Source organism: Dipodomys merriami, unplaced genomic scaffold (assembly GCF_024711535.1).
Source record: "Dipodomys merriami isolate MVZ:Mamm:240054 unplaced genomic scaffold, mDipMer1.0.p SCAF_11, whole genome shotgun sequence".
Classification (NCBI taxonomy): Eukaryota; Metazoa; Chordata; class Mammalia; order Rodentia; family Heteromyidae; genus Dipodomys; species Dipodomys merriami.
In genome coordinates, this window is record NW_027202382.1 from 24,436,725 (window position 1) to 24,453,364 (window position 16,640).

General features: G+C 42.1%; 1 protein-coding gene across 2 annotated transcripts in view; it reads left to right on the forward strand.

Moving 5' to 3' along the window:
- Positions 1-16,640, forward strand: part of Znf462 (zinc finger protein 462) — a 146,241-nt gene that overhangs the window by 102,133 nt on the left and 27,468 nt on the right. The window contains exons 8-9 of one of the 2 annotated variants that reach the window (XM_070011153.1): positions 9,032-9,299; positions 10,820-10,956. In XM_070011153.1, the coding sequence (XP_069867254.1) occupies positions 9,032-9,299; positions 10,820-10,956 (405 nt within the window). Of the gene's footprint in view, positions 1-9,031; positions 9,300-10,819; positions 10,957-16,640 lie in introns of those variants that run through there. The other variant, XR_011369566.1, reaches the window with a different exon arrangement.

Below are 16,640 nucleotides of genomic sequence, written 5' to 3' on the forward strand. Positions count from 1 at the left end.
TCATCTCACCCAAATGTAATTTGACAGTATTTTTTTTTAGCAACTTGACTTTATCAAGTCTTTTCAAAGCACTTAATGTAGCTTTCATTGGAATAACTTTTTATACCTATAGGGTTCATCCTCTTATAGAATATTACTTACACTGAATAAACATAGTAACATACATAACATATAGATAGAGATGTCTGGGAACAGGCTGTGGGTGGGGTTTAGTGATAGAGTACTTGCCTAGCAAGTCTGAGGCCCTAGGCTCCATCCACAGTGCTCCTTCACCCTTTAGAAGTCCAACTAATTCTTGATAGCATTAACTTAACTCTTGGAATTAGAAATGGATGGGCCTGCTAGTGTAGCACCCACTACCATCCCACATACCACTCTTGCCATGGGTCTTCTTGGTCAGGCTGTTTTAAGTGTGGGGCATTGGCATAGCCAAGTGTGTAGGCAGAGCTTGCTTAAGAGGACTTGCAATGCAAGTGTTGCATGAAGTGCAGTAATGAGGTTAGGGCCAGCATCACAATACGTATGTGTCGGCAGAGTGTAACATTGAGCAAAACGTTTTCTTTGGATTATTGAGATTATTGTCTCATTACAAAGGTGACATTTTAGTTGAGCTTTGGAAGCTGGGTAGGAATTTGCCAAGGAAAAGGAAGAAAAAAATAGCAAGTAGCCCTCAGCAAGAACCAGAAACGATGCTATACAGAGAATGTGCTAGGAATTGGACACTAGCCAGAAGTGAGGCTGGAGAATAGACTGAGGAGTTGTGTGTACCAGTTTAAGGGATGGAGACTATTTGGCAATAGTGCAACATCATATAATTATACCAGGGATGGATGTAATATGTCTGTGGTACATAATGCCATTCCCCCCAGATCTTAGTGGAGAATTGCACATGTTGACACTGTCTAGGATTTGGGTTCCTTTCTCTGCAGATTAAAGGATTAAAGGGCAAGAAAGTGTTTAAAACAGACCAAGCACTTTTATTTGAAAGTAAAAAAAAAAGACAGTAAAATGGAGTCTTTGTTAGAAGAGGGCATCTGGAGCTAGTGTCTGCAGTCTTTCTCCAGGACTGCATTATCTAGGGCTACCTTGCCTCCTTCCCCTTAGGGTTTGCTCTGTGTACAATTGGACAAAGGGTTAGAAATTCCCTGTAGGGAGTCTCATCATTGGTCTATTTCCCTCAGAGCACAAGCAAGGAGGTTTCCCTGTTTTCCCCCTACCCTTGCTTACAAGTTAAGATGGGGCTCCTGATTGGATAGAGGCTAAGAGGGCCTAAGCTGGGCCATGGCCAAGAAGGGCACATGCATCTTGTCAAATCATCTGCCCATATTGGAGTGGGTTCTGGTTGCCATCTTCTACCTCACTGTGTGATGGAGACCTGAAAAATCAGTGAGTGGAAAGTTGGAGAGTGGAAAGGAAAAGCAGTGATGGTTGACCATGGGAGACATTCCAGGATGTGGTGAAATATGTTAGCACAAGAAAAGCAATCGTCTGACAACTGGAATGAAGAATCCCACAATTTGAGTTTGAACAAAGACATGGGCCATCCACTAATATTCAGAATGCAAATGTTTGAGGAAAGATGCCATTTTCATCCCATTGGATAGATTTAAGGCATCCATCAAACAGAAGACTTGAAACAGATTCTTAGCTTTGGAGGAAGAACTTGGGTCATCTGTCTGCTCACTATCATATACACCAAAATACATAGACTATCTTTACTCTTTGCCTGAGTTTTTAAGTAATTATTATAATTTGCATGGAATCCCAACAGTTTTCTGGCAGTTAACTAAAGTATGTGCTTAGCTACTCTCTTATTGTTAATGGACCTTTCTCAAAGTTTCTATAGTCTCCTGAGTGGAAATAGCAGATTACAATTCTGCTTATTTCAACTCTGCCTCTATCTTCACTTTCTGTAGGCATCTAATATTTTTGTTTAAATTATCCAGAGTTAATATACTACTTCGAATTGATTATAATGAGTTAAGTTTTCTGAAGAAAATAGTTGGGATTTTCAATGCTATTTTTGAACTTGGAGGTTTCAAATTGAGACTTGCACTACTTTCACTCCACCCTCTGATGCACGTGTTTTTCTGTTCAGACTCATCCTTCTCACCCTCTTCTCTCTCCTTTCTTCTTAAGGGAATTAAGTCACTTTTTTAAATCACTGATAGGAATGTAGTGTGTTATGTCTCTTTACTTTCTCCAAAATGACTCAAAGTGGAAGTGTGAACTGAATATTGCAAACTGAACATTTCAGTATCTGCACATCCAGTGTTGATCTCTTGACATCCCAACTCCCTCTCCCTAATTCCCCTTGCTGTCATCAAGGGTTGATCAGCCCTTCATCTCCTATACCTCTTTGCAGATGGCTTTATTAAAATAAGTTCCTACTCAATCTTGACATGTCTTTCCAAGACTGTAAATTTCTTCAGAGCAAGGATCAAGTCTTACTATCCCAGAAGATGATCTCCTATTCATTTAGATGTTCCATAAATATTGCTTGAGTGAGTAGATAGAATGTAACCATTTGTCCTCTGACCACCTTTAATGCTTGCTTGCCTGAAATTTTTGTCTCTCATTACTTCCTGGTACTTGATTCTCATTAAGCCTGTCTTCCAAGTCTGCACAAAAATCCAGCTCACACCTGTAATCCTAGCTCCATACTCCCATTCTGAGAGAGAGACACAGAGAGACAGAGATAGAGACAGAGACAGAGAGAGAGAGAGAGAGAGAGAGAGAGAGAGAGAGAGGTAGAGCTGTGCCTCAAGTGGCAGAGCACTAGCCTTGAGCATGAAAGCTCAGGACAGTATTCAGGCTGAGTTCCAGCACACACTTCCAGCCCCAGGACACTTCCAGCCCCAGGACTGGTACACACACACACACACACACACACACACACACACACACACACTTCCAGCCCCAGGACACTTCCAGCCCCAGGACTGGTACACACACACACACACACACACACACACACACACACACACACACACACACACACACACAGCTCTCATATAACTGAATGTGGTTGCCGGCACCAGAGTTCTTCAGCTTCCTCCTTTCTGCACACACACACACACACACACACACACACACACACACACACACACACACACACACACACACACACACACACACACACACACACACACACACACACACACACACACAGCTCTCATATAACTGAATGTGGTTGCCGGCACCAGAGTTCTTCAGCTTCCTCCTTTCTGCTTAGCCCTTAAGCACTGCTGTAGAAAATTGAGAATTGATCTCTGGTATGGCTTCCTTTCCACATCACACAGTATGCGAGGGGCCATCCTCCACTGCTCCCACGATTTACTGCCCAATTGGTCCTCAGTCTTCCTTCTGTCTTCCCTAATCTCCCAGTAGTTAAACTCCTGTTACTGTTCATTTGTTCTCTTTGCTGCTTTTATTCCTTCAAGCAATGGGATATGTTTGCCAGAGGCAAGGAAGATGTGTATTTTCAGAGCTGCCCACTGCCCAGTATCTTCCTGGAGAGATCTGAGTTGCTAGAAGGCACCCTACTTATCTTCTTTGACCTTGAATAACAAAAGTCAGCACCTACCTTGGCATGGGACTGTGGATACTGAGGAAAACCTCTCGTTCTCCTCCTTGCCATTCTTCTAGAGCTCAACTTTTCTGTCTTTGTTTTCTAAAGTGAAATTTCTTGTGATTGCTTTCTATGCTGGCTAATTTCTGTGGTGGGGGGCATAAAAGAACCCTGGAACTGATACTTAAGTTTGGCTGGTATTCTGGAGATCTAAAACGACTAAGAACTTAACCATTTCTTCAGGAACATGGAGAAATGAGAGGGCTGGAAAGGCCCATCTGAAATGCAGCCCTTTCCTGCTTTGAAATTCTGACATCTTCTAGAACCACCTAAAATCACTCACCTTCCACTGACATTTGTGGACGTCTCTCGTCCCAGCTACACCCCACTTAAGAATTTTAGAGCATTATTATTTAAAGACAATCTAATAAGCATCCAAGTAAAGCATAGCTTTAGACAAATGAATTCCCCACTCTGAGTATCTGCTATGTCTACCTGCCTAGCCTGCTTCTAGAAATGTCTCCTGTGTTGTTTCTATAAAGCACTTGGCAGCTTTGAATACTCCTCTTCCCTCCCAGGAATCTTGTTTTATTTTGCTCTGCAGTGGTTTACTGTTTTCTTTCCTTTCAGTTTAATGTTATTTCTTAAATATTCTCTTGTCTTACATTGTGATAATGGTGGTGGTGGTGGTGGTGGTGGTGATGATGACGATGATGGTGTGGTGGTGGTGACTCCAAGTCCTTGTATAACAAGTACTGTCTCACTGAGCTACATCCCAGATTTACCTTACTTGTGTGTCTTCTAATATGAACTTAACTATTTCAGCCTTGCTGCTGCTTTCTGTCTCTTCTCTCTCCTGTGTATAGCAGGGGGAGAACTCTCTTGTTCTTTCGTATTCATCTGACTTGTGTCATGACACTCTACCAAATCACCCTGGGGTGTGGAGAGGACTGATTTTTTACAGTCAGATAAACCCTGCCTTTGCATCTTGGTAGCTGTGTGGCCAGTCGTTCTCAGCATTACCTCACTGGCAAAATTGGCATACTCATCTATAAACATGTAGTTTGGTCCTAACTTTACCAAACAGAATTCTTTCCTCATGATAGACAATTTACAAAATAGATAGCTACATATAACATAAGCAAATTTAACTTATTAAACTTACACATAAATAAAACCACAACTCAGGGCATTGAACTCTTCTCAGACTGTGTATGTCAAGGGTGGTTGGGCAGGAATGTGTGGTTTTACACTAAACTGTGAGCTGTTGTCACCAGTAGGCCATGTTACCCTAATCTTTGCTGCTGGTTTCATTGTAGACACTAATGGCCACGCAGCTGATAAAACTAACTCAAGGCAGTCTACCCTTGGGTGCAGAATTTCCCACTGTGCTTCATCTGTTGTTTTACCATGACCAAAACTTTGTCTTCCCATACACAGGGTAGTTTTTTACTTTCTTTTCCCTAAGCACAGAATGAAGAAAAACAGTTTTAATGATGATTTCTAGTTTATGTGACATGTCCTTCGCTGCTAACAATTGGTTTGCCTTTCTAACCTGCCTTTCTAAGCTTAGCTCTTGGGATTAAGCTTCCTAGATAAACTAGAATTTTATGTTGCTTAGCAAGTGGGCTTTTTAAAAGAATATCCCAATCATACATTCATGTCTTTGTCACTTGCCTAATGTGTTAAAATTGTACATTATTCATAAACCTTAAGAGAGGGAAAGGAGAAGAGACTGAGAATGGTAGGCAGCAAAGAGAAAGTAAATCTGTAAGACCCACAAAGTTGTCACCTGGGCATTATTAAAGTTGTGTCCTAACTGATAGGATTTGCTTCTCCTTGTAATTACACTTGTCCATCCAATTGTAGCGGGGAGGGCGTGGTGAGGAAGCAGAGGTTCCTCTCACATGGTGGGTGATGAGTTTCATTTTTATTTCTCCCAAGTTCCTTATCATATATCAATACCAAAGGTATTGTTTAAAAGTTTGTATTAAGTGAAGTAAGCCAGACCCAAAGAAACATAGGTCCCATGGTTTCCCTTATTTGCAATAACTAGTATACATCTAGGATAATCTTACCAGACAAGCAGAAAAGGTCAAAAGCTATATACATAGGACCATAAAAGATGATGCTAAGTGAACTGAAACCCAGGATAGGGACACAAGAGGTTTTATCTTTGTTGCTGTTGTTTTTAATGTACTTATAATGTACTATGAGATTTTTTTTTTGTTTCTTTTGTATGTTCTTCCCCCATGGTATAACCTCTGTGGTCACTGTATTTGATTCTGGTACGCTGCATCTTATATATACAATTTTCTAATTTGGAGAGGGGAAGGGAAATAACAATATGCTGCAATAAGGATACAGGTTGACCCATTGTAACAATGAGATGTACAAGACACTATCTTGAAAATGAACTTTACAACTTTGGGGGAAGGAGCGGGGGGAGGAAGGAGTTGGGGAGGTGGGGTGGGAAGGGGAGATGGTAGGGGAAAAACAAAGGAGGGGGTAACAATAGGAAATGGGCTCATGATCTTACTCATGTAACTATAACCTCTCTGGACAGTATCTTTACAATAAAAATATATATTAAAAAATTAAAAATTAAAAAAAGGTTTCTTTGAGATGGATAGAATAGAAACCAGATAAAGGATTCATTTCTTTGTGTGTCTGTTAGTATTGGGGCTTGACTGAGGGCCTGCACACTGTCCTTTAGCTTTTTTCACTCATGGCTGGAGCGCTACTACTTGAGCCACTTCAGCTTTTTGCTTTTAATTGAAGATGAGGTTCTCGTGGGCTTTTCTGGTGAGGCTGGTTTTGAACTGTGATCTTCAAATCTCAGCCCTACCCCTACCCTGAGTAGCTAGAATTACAGGCAGGAGCCACTTGCCCAGTTTGGGTTGGGTATGAATGGCAGCTAAGGGGAGGATCTATGAGGTTTACCATCCGTGTGTTAGTCCTCTCTCACTTTGATGGGAAGGGATTAGAAGCTGTCAGTTGCCTGGTGCCACCATCCAGACTTGCCTATGAAACTCCCTGAGGTGTGTGTTTGTGCTAGATCACAAAGGCGACTTCAGGTGCTCCTTCAGGAATGGCTCATTCCTTGGGAGAGTCGTGTTGGTCTCCAGGTGGATTTGTGGCTGGTGGACAGATCTGGCACAACACGACCTGGCTTTGCCTTGGTGCCTTCAGATTTTCTATTCTGCAGAGCTACGACCAGTACCACCAAGAGGACTAGGTTTTCTGAGGCTCCTGAGAGGCAGTTGTCAAGCTGGGTGTGAGAATTGTGTTAACAGCAGAGGTACAGTGCATCTTGTGTTTCCTTGTGTGTGTTTTAAGCAGAAATGAGTCCTGAGGGTTTAAACAGAAAAACCTCAAACAATCCATGAAATGGTAAACAAACTTGCTATTGAAAGAAAGAATGACGAGCTGACAATTGCGTTATTGTGGTCCTGAGCGGGTTCATTGGTGGAGGCTAGAAGAATAAAGAAGGAGATGAAAGAATCAAGTCAAAGGAATCCAGTTGTGTCATCCTTTCTGCCTTCGTCTTCCCTTTTCCATCTGGTAATGAACCCATGGAGACCTGGAGGGATCATTCAAGTTTCCTTTTGTTTTAATTTTCTTGTATGGCAGATTGGTTTACAATTTGCAAAGGTTTTTTTTCCCCCTCTTCTTCCTCCTCAGTCTTGGGGAATGTGACTTAAAGATCGAAGCAGAGAACAAGGAAGGAAAGCATCTTAATATTTTGAAGAAAGGCGGTGGCCCCATAATAAGGGAGGTTGCTCTGGCTCTGTGCTTTCTTTTTCAGAGGCCTACAGGATGGGTGGTTGTAGTCTCATCAAATGTGGGTTTTACAGAATTCCTCCATGTCCTGCCTCGGGGATGCATGCTTTCGAAAATTAACTGTCCATCAAATCAGGAGGAAGCTTGTACAGTTTCTGTCCCCTTTCCCCCTTGCCCGATGAAAAGCTAAGAAAAGAGCCCTTTGTTTTCTTTTCAAGGAGAGTTACACTGGAATTCTGCTGTGTAGTATGCACAGATTTGCTCAGTGTCATTCACGGACAGCTGCAGGTTGAGCAACGTGGTGGGAAAAGGGTTCAAGATATTTTACTGTCTCGTGCACACTCTGTTTTCTTTTCCTTTTTACTTCTCTCTCCTATTTAAAGAAGAATCTCCAGCTTTCCTCTTCTCCAGATCTGATTTCTCCACCACATGCCACCGACAGCTCTTCTCACAGTTAAGATTTATGCCTGTCATTTCCGACATTTTCCTCAAAATTGCAAACTTGTAAATACCTTTTGGAGAAACTTGTTTGGAATTTCATTTTAATGGGATTTATGAATAAATCTCCATCTTAATGCTGACTAAGCTTTAAACATCTATTCCAGGAGAGAACACTATTGGATTTTATATATATATATATATATATATATATATATATATATATATATATATATATATGTATATATGTATATATATATATGTTTATATATTTTTTAATTTAAATCACTTGAGTGTGGAGGCATAAAGCACTTTTAGATTTGTGTGAGTGCCATGTTTTTGAGCATTTCTGTGAAAGACTTTTTTTTTAACTTTATTTTTTTTTAATTCGGTTTGGTGTGAATAATTCTGGGCTGCAAAAGTAGAAAGATTGCATCATCCACCTTCCTTCCCCATGTAGACTCTGTGGTTTGTTTATGTCACCAGTGTGGACCAATGTCCTTTAAACAACACTTTACTTTCTTCTTTCACTTTGAAACCCTTAACCTCAGGATTTTATTTTTAAATTTCATGAACCCTCAAATTCAGAATCAAAGAGGGCAGCACTTCCTCCCTATCTGCATTTGGCAGCTTTGGGTTGTCGGATGCAGATGAACAACATCAAGATCACAGACAACCTTGGGCAGGTGATTCCACTGGTCTTGATGCCGATTTTTAGTTAGAAAATATCATATGTCACCCACTGGCTGCAGGTGGCTCACACCTGTTTTCCTAGCTTCTCAGGAGGCTAAGAGCTAAGGATCACAGTTCAAAGAGCCTGAGTAGGAAAATCTGTGAGACTCTTATCAAGAAGCCAAAAGTAGAGCTGTGGCTCAAGTGGTAGAACACCAACCTTAAATGAAAAAGCTAAGGGATAGTGACCAGGCTCTTGAGTTCAAGCCCCAGTACCAGTGTGGAAAGGAGGGAGGGAAATGTCATCTCAAGCAGATGCCCAGTTAGTTATACAGTACACCAAAGAACAGTAGCCATGGAGGAAGTGGCTGCCTTCATTAATTCAGTGTTGTAATGACTCACAGTGTACATGTGTGTAAAACCAGGGTGTACACCTTAAATATGTGTTTATTTTGTCAGTTACCTCAGTGAAACCTTTTAGGGGAAGTCTCTAATGTCAGGAGTGTTCAGGAGCCCGCCTCCACTGAGTTTCCTGTGCCTAGGGTCATTTTCTTCATCTCTCCACAGATTCTTCCTACTCCGAACCCCCTGATGTCCAGCAGCAGCTGAACCACTATCAGTCAGCTGCTTTAGCGAGAAACAACAGCAGGGTTAGCCCTGTGTCTCTTTCTGGGGCTGCTGCTGGCTCCGAGCAGAAAAGCGAAGCTGTTCTTCACTGCGAATTCTGTGAATTCTCCTCTGGCTACATCCAGAGCATCAGGCGCCACTACCGGGATAAGCATGGCGGGAAGAAGCTTTTCAAGTGCAAAGACTGCACCTTTTACACAGGCTTTAAGTAAGTGGCTTAACTAAAGGAGGACAAATGGCTACCCTTGCTCCAGTTCGCACCACTCTGGCCTGGTCCCTTCTCACCCAGAGCTCAGGGAAGGCCCTGGCCTGGCTCATAGGGAGGCTGGGTACCAGTCTTCATCAAAGGAAGCTAGCTTCAGCTTACTTGTAGGAAGATCAAAGAGCTATATCAAGACACATGCATTTAAAACTCAGAGCAAGTAACTTCCTGAGTGGTGTGAGATTTCAACAAAGCAGTTCGCTGACCCAGTACAATTTTCGGAAAATATCACCCTCTCTTATTTTAAAAAATTAATTTGAATTTAAAAAGTTACTATAACTGTTAGAGTTCTTATTTTGCACACCACGTTTTATTATGTAATCCACACTAGCCTCAAACTTGATCCTCCTGACTCAGTTTCCTGAGTGCTGGGATTGGAGATGCTTACGTCACACCTAACTTCTTTAAATGTACTAGTTTTTATTGGGGAGGGGAGGGTAAGGTAGAAGAAACACCTGGAGATAAAATTCAGTAAGTAAGTCAAAAGAGAATATCCAGCAATTATGACTTCTCTGTTCCTGTCCTAGAAAATTCATTTTTAAGACTGTGGTATTGAAGACACCTCAGGAATCAATCCCACAGCCTTGAAAAGATTAGACTGAAGCAATCGTACAGAAAAATCATTTGAGTCTAGACTAAGTCTTCCTTGTCCCTGTGTTTGACAGCATTGGTGAACTCAGTGAAAAAGTGGAGTTCTTCTAGCAGATAATCTCAACTCCTGCAATTTCATCACATCTTGTGAGATGTTGTGTGGGCAGTGGTGACAGGTGGAGAATACGCAGCCACTTGATGGCCATGCCACCTTAAACAGGTCATAAGTCTCTCTCTGTCTCCATTTCCTCCTGTAAACGGAAGATAATATTATCTGATACTGGGCACAGACTTCAAGCCACAGTCCTCAGATCTCAGCCTTCTGGGTAGCTAGGATTATAGAGATGAGTCACCAGTGTCCAGTTTAGGCTCTGTAAGTTTTTGAAGAGTTGAGCCATGGACCATCTCTGAATTGAGTTGTCCCGTTGCTGATCATTATGACCTGAATGCCTTCACCCCCTCTCTCTATCTGTGAAGAGTCATATAGACAATTGGTAGATCAATCTAGCTTTGAAATGCCCTTCCTTCTCCCAAGCATGAAACTGGTCTTCTTAGGGTCTTTGTTCATGCTATTAACAAGCATCATCTAATTTTCAAGAATAAGATGTTTGGGGAATTTGTTCCTTTTCAAATGAAACCCTAATCCTAGGCAAGTGACAAAATTTCCTGATAGATGTGGCCACTGTATTTCTAAGGTCAGCTATTAGTCAGCTATTAGTCAAGGAATTCATGGTCAGCAGAGACCTAGCTTTGCTTTGGCCTTCTCAAGCTGAAGAGTCACATTTGCACACCTACAGTGGGGTGGCTGGCAGTGATGTACACATGAGAGAACCCTTCGTCACACTTATGGCCGCTCTCCCCACCCTGTCTCCTAGATCTGCTTTTACTATGCACGTGGAAGCTGGGCATTCAGCCGTTCCTGAGGAGGGTCCCAAAGATCTCCGCTGTCCTCTCTGCCTCTATCACACCAAATACAAGCGCAACATGATCGACCACATCGTGCTGCACCGAGGTAAGGCGCTGCCTGACTCAGTTTCCATGGCAACATAGTAGCATCCTCTGCTACCTCTCTCAGGACCATAGTCCCACCAACCACCTCTGCCTGAGTCCCTGTTGCTGTAGGCAAGAATCAGGGCAACCACTTTCCTGCTGAGAGATTTTTCCTCCTCCTCAAGGGAAGTGAAGGGGGTGGGTGAGCTCCTAATGCACCTTTCCTGAAGAGTAGGGCTGCTGGGGTGAGGGCTTTTGGTACCCACAACCTAGGAAAGAAGGGACTCCACCAGGGAGAAAGGAATGAGAAACAGAAAGGGTGAATGGGGGCAAATGAAAAATCTGAAGGGCTACGTGATTGTGAGAAATTCTTTTGCCAAAGACCAACGTGATGATCCCTGAAGCAAAATGTGCAGGAAGATGGATAGGGAGAAAGAATTCAGAAACAATGAAAGTTTACCAACTCCCTAGGCTGGGCATTAGATTAAAACACTGGTTCTGAATACTACCATGTTTAACTTCTCACTTAGGAAGAGATAAAAATGATTTCTATGAGTAGTCGAGCTCCATACTTACGTAAAGCATTGGCTCTCAGTGATCAACTGTAGTTTTAAGTCCACTTTGATTGTTTTTATTTGTTGATTTGGTTTGCTGAGATAAGGTCTTTCTTACATGACCCAAGCTAGCCTTGGACTCATGATCTTCTTAATTAGCTTCCTGAGTGTTGAAATTCCAGGCATGTACCACCAAGCTCAGCTCACTTTAGGTTTTCTTTGAGCTACTCTTGTCAAACAATGCTTTCTTTGAATTGGAAGGGAAAATATGATTACATAGAACCTACTTTGTCATGAAAAGATTCAATCTGTAGGCCAGGAGAAAATGATTTCTGGAATATCCATCTCCTGATGAGTCCATCTCTTATTCTTCATTTCTGCTCTCCCTCCCTTCCTTTCATACTCTTCCTGTCCTCTTTTGCCCCTAACCTGGGAATATGTTTCAGTATTTACTGCACAGACCTGATCAATGCATATCATCTACTCTCCTGCTGTCGCTCTCTGTGACATGCTGGCTCTTGGGCCATGTTTGTAAGGTAGCCCCTGTTTTCTCTGAGCCACACACTACCTTTGGCCAGCACGCTGCCTGACATGCCCTGAGTCTGCTACAAACCACATGGCAAGCTCAGCATCTAGTGTGCCCCGGTGCTCCGCCTCCCCATTGCATACTAATGAGACACGAGGTGCTTGCTGGCTGAGACATCCACCTGCAAGCTGGATAGCACAACGCAGCACAGCAACATTTAGGCAGGCATTCTTGGCCCAAGAGCTCCCCCCTGGAGTTCTGCCTTAGTCACCTGGCTTCTGGTCCCCGCCGTCCATGTGTTGCCATGGCTCTGGGTCCCAGCCCAGCTTGGGTGGAGGCCATCCCTAGAGTTGGTGCTGAGTGAGCAGAAATGGTGAGTCCTTGATAGCTGTGATCACTTCCTTTCTTTTTCCATGTTATTGCCTGGCAGGATCAGAGCTTTGATGTATCATGAGCTCAGTGTCTTGCCCTCACTGAGTAGAGATTTTAGGGAAGAGGGATGGGCAGCAAAGAGAGATTCCACATGAAGGTCATGAATACTTACTCGATTAAGAGTTGCTTTCAATCACTTCTGTCTCTGCCCTGGTGAGCAGTGTTGTCCTCACTTGGTTTTCTGTTTTACATATGAGAAACTTGAGGGTGAGAGAGGCCAAGGTTTTTGTTTTTAATTTAGTGTATTTATTTGTGGTCTGCTTCACTTCACAAAAGAATTAAGGCAGCTTAAAGAATTCCTGTAGAGCTGTAGAATTAAAAACAAATGAGGAATTAAAGCAAATGGAAAATAAAAATGCAACCAATAGAAAAGTACAGCAGACAGTTTGGAAAAGCTGTGGAGGACTGTGGAGACCTCATGGATACAAGAGGTCCTATCATTGTTAGCCCTGACTGCAGATTTGGCCCTGAATTTCCTGCCTTCCTGTGAGAATGAACAGAACCAACTGGATGTAGAGTATTGCTTAGGGTTTTTTTGTTTTTGCTTCAGGTGGTAGAGTTGTTCTAGGACCTCCTGCTTGCCAAGCAGGCATTCTACCACTTGAACATTTTTGTTTTTATTATTTTTCCAATAAGATCTTGCTTTTTTGCACAGGTTGCCTTTGTGATCACACAGCTGGAGAGACAGAAACACATGATCATGTCCAGCCTTTTTATTGGTTGAGATGAGGTCTCTTGAACATTTTGCCCAGGCTGGTTCCAAACCACAATCGTCCTGATGCCATGACCCTTGAATTGGAGGCATGAGCCTCCACACCTAGCTGAACTTTTCAAGGGTTATTTAGGAAATTTTCAGGAATCCTACATACTGAAATGAGAAACATTTTTCCAGTGGTTATCTTGGAGTGCATGTTATTCCTACTACCATACCTATAAGACAGTTTCAGAATACCTTACCCAGCTTGGGATCAGTCATGTTTCAGACTCTGATTTTTCTTTTCTTTTCTTTTCTTTTTTTTTTTTGTGAAAATACCGTACAGAGGGGGTTACAATTACATGGGCAAGGTAATTGAATTTTTTAATTTATATTTTGATTGGATTATTTATTTGCACTTTCATTGAACTTCCCTAATCCCAAATCATAAATGTACCAACAAAATCAGAAATGTTTTAGCTTCATTGTTGATGCTAAGAAAGTTTGGATTTCAGATGGTCAGGTTAGAGTTACTCAATCTGGAGAAATTTAACCAGTTACACAACCCATGCAGTGACATTGGGCCAACAGCTTTTGACCTTATGTCCTGTCACCTTACAGGCCAGATTAGGGTGATAATTTTCTAAGTATGATCTTCACCATTCTGAAATAAAGAGCATTTCAGGACTATCAGAATAGTAGCAACATTAATAATAACAGTGGTCATCATTGGATCACAAGCACTGTACTAGATGAGTCATGCAGAATGCTCACAGAAACCTTCATAGTGTAGAGGACTGCTATCCTTAATGACAAAGGAGAAGTCAAGTTCTGAAAGGCTAAGGTCAAATGACTGCTCAATAACTCCAGTGTGTCTGACCCACAGCCTCTTGCCTTGAACCACAAGAACCCTTGGGAGGGTGATATCACCTTATTGAGTTGATAGTGACTGTGCCAGCTGGATCTGAAAACAGAATTAGCAATGGGGGCTAGAGGTCTGAGACCAGGACCCCTGATCCCCAGATTGCAGATGGCTGAATCAGCCATCTGTGTCCCCACCTGGCTTTGATGTCCATCTCAACTCAACAGCAGTTCAGTGGAAAGCTGGCTTGACATGCCAGCAGACACGGTCACATGTCTGCCTTTGCTTTGGCACTAGAATGGGTCTCATAGTAACAAGATGTGGCTCCTTTTGCACCTGTACACTTCTTGTTCCATGGATGAATAAACATCTTTGGTCTCTAGGGTCTGCAGTCTGAGATCTTTCTGAGGCCTTAGTTAATTAAAATCCTTGGGATGAAAGGCAAGAAAAACAATTTCTGAACTGTTCCTGAGACAGAGCTACTACTAGCAAGAACAGTTTTCCTCTCTCTCTCTCTCTCTCTCTCCCTCTCTCTCTCTCTCTCTCTCTCTCTCTCTCTCTCTCTCTCTCTCTCTCTCTCTCTCTCTCTCTCTCTCTCTCTCTCTCTTTGTTTTGGTTGAGACACAATGATACATTTTTAGTTAAGGAGGAGAATCCTTTTAACTCAAGGGAAATGAGAACTCATCAGTGATTTGTGTCAGCCATGGCAAAATGGATGCTATTGTTTGTTCATGCATTCAGCAAGCATTCATTATTTGCTTGGTAGAGTATGTAATACCCAGCACCTGCCCTCCTCAGGGAGAAGAAAGCATTCACAGTATCTTCAATGGTAAAGATCTAGGAGTTTTATTTCTGTTTAGCTTTTAAAAAAAAAAAAAAAAAAGATGGAAGACAAGAATGACTTTTAAACTGAGTCATGAGAACACCGCAACTGGAAGGGAAGGCTAACATCGGGTATATTAATTTCCTTGCAGCAAGTGCATCACTTAAAGTACATTCTCTGTCACAGTTCTAGAGGCTAGATGTACAAAGTCAAGTTGACAACAGATCTGTGTTCCCTCTGAAAACTCCAGAAGAATCCTTCTCTGCCTCAGCTTTTGATGGCTCCCTGGATCCTTGGCATTCCATGGCATCCTTTAGTTCATAACCACATCTCCACATCCTTAGACCTCATTTCTTGTTCTGTACCTTCTCTTAGGAGAATACTCATCTTTGAATTTAGGGGTCATCCTGATCCAGTAGGGCCCCATCTTAATTACATCCAGAAACACCATCTGCTCCAATAAGGTCATATTGGGAGGTTCAGGTGGGCATCAATTTCAGGGCGGGGAGATGGGATTTTATTCCATCCACTACTTGGAGCAAAGAACAATTTTTGTGCTGCTAACATCAATAGGAGCAAGTCATCTTTGCAGATTGTGAGATCTAAACAGAATAATTGGCATACTAGTTTTATGTTCTGAGCCAGGCACCAGTGGCTTATGCTTATAATCTTAGCTACTCAAGAGGGTGAGATCTGAGTATCACTGTTCAAAGCCAGCCTGGGCAAGAAAGTCTGAGACTGTTAACTCCAACTAAACATCAAAAAAATCTAAAGTGAAACTGTGGCTCAAGTGGTAGAGTGTAAAAGCTCAGGGACAGAACTCAAACCCTGTGTTCAAGCCCCAGTATGGTCACATGGGATGGGCCCATGCTCACACACTCACACACACACACACACACACACACACACAGGTGTGTTTTCGTCAAATTATGGAGGGTTCGGAGACTAATTTTGCTCAGTAGACAGAAAGCCAGAACAAATTTCATCATATTACTGATGTAACACCTGTTATATATGAGCAAATATTTAACAAATTAATATAACAGCATAAGGTTGAAATGAGGGATTAGTAGATTCAGCTACTTTGGAGACTGTATAGACTTAGGTCAGATCAACATTTGGTGAGATTAGCCATGATTTAATGAGTTTAGGAAAAATGTAAGCCCTGAGAGTGTAGTTTCAAGGACAGTGTTACTGGTATGACAGTTGGTGGGTTTTCACTTGAGTGATCTGTTTATTGAATGCCCACTGTATAGTAGCCCCTTTTTAATAGAGAGATGATTAACATAGTATCATAAGTAAATTTCAGTTGAGTTTATCCCTATTGAAAGCATAGTGCCTCAGGCTTGACTTTACAATATATATGCCTTGGATTCTATAGTGATCTTAAAATTTTGAGTGTAGATTAGATTTTAGGGGTGTAATACAGCTTTGTAAACATTTGCATTATGTAGCTGGTTGATTGTTGCTACTAGTCTACAGTCGCCATGTTCACTTTCAGTTTTCTACTGAGTAGACAAATGCTACATGTTAACTGGGTCTTTAAGGTAGAAGTCATTGTCTCCCTGAATTTATTTGAGCAGAGTCATGTTTTATTTTATGGGGAAAAAAAAGACTTGCCAGGGCTGGGAATGTGGCTTAGTGGTAGAATGCTTGTCTAGCATGCATGAAGCCCTGGGTTCAATTCCTCAGTACCACATAAAGAGAAAAGACCAGAAGTAGCACTATGGCTCATGTAGTAGAGCACTAGCCTTGACTCAAGGACAGTGCCCACGCCCTGAGTTCAATCTCCAGGACCAGCAAAGAAAAAGAAAA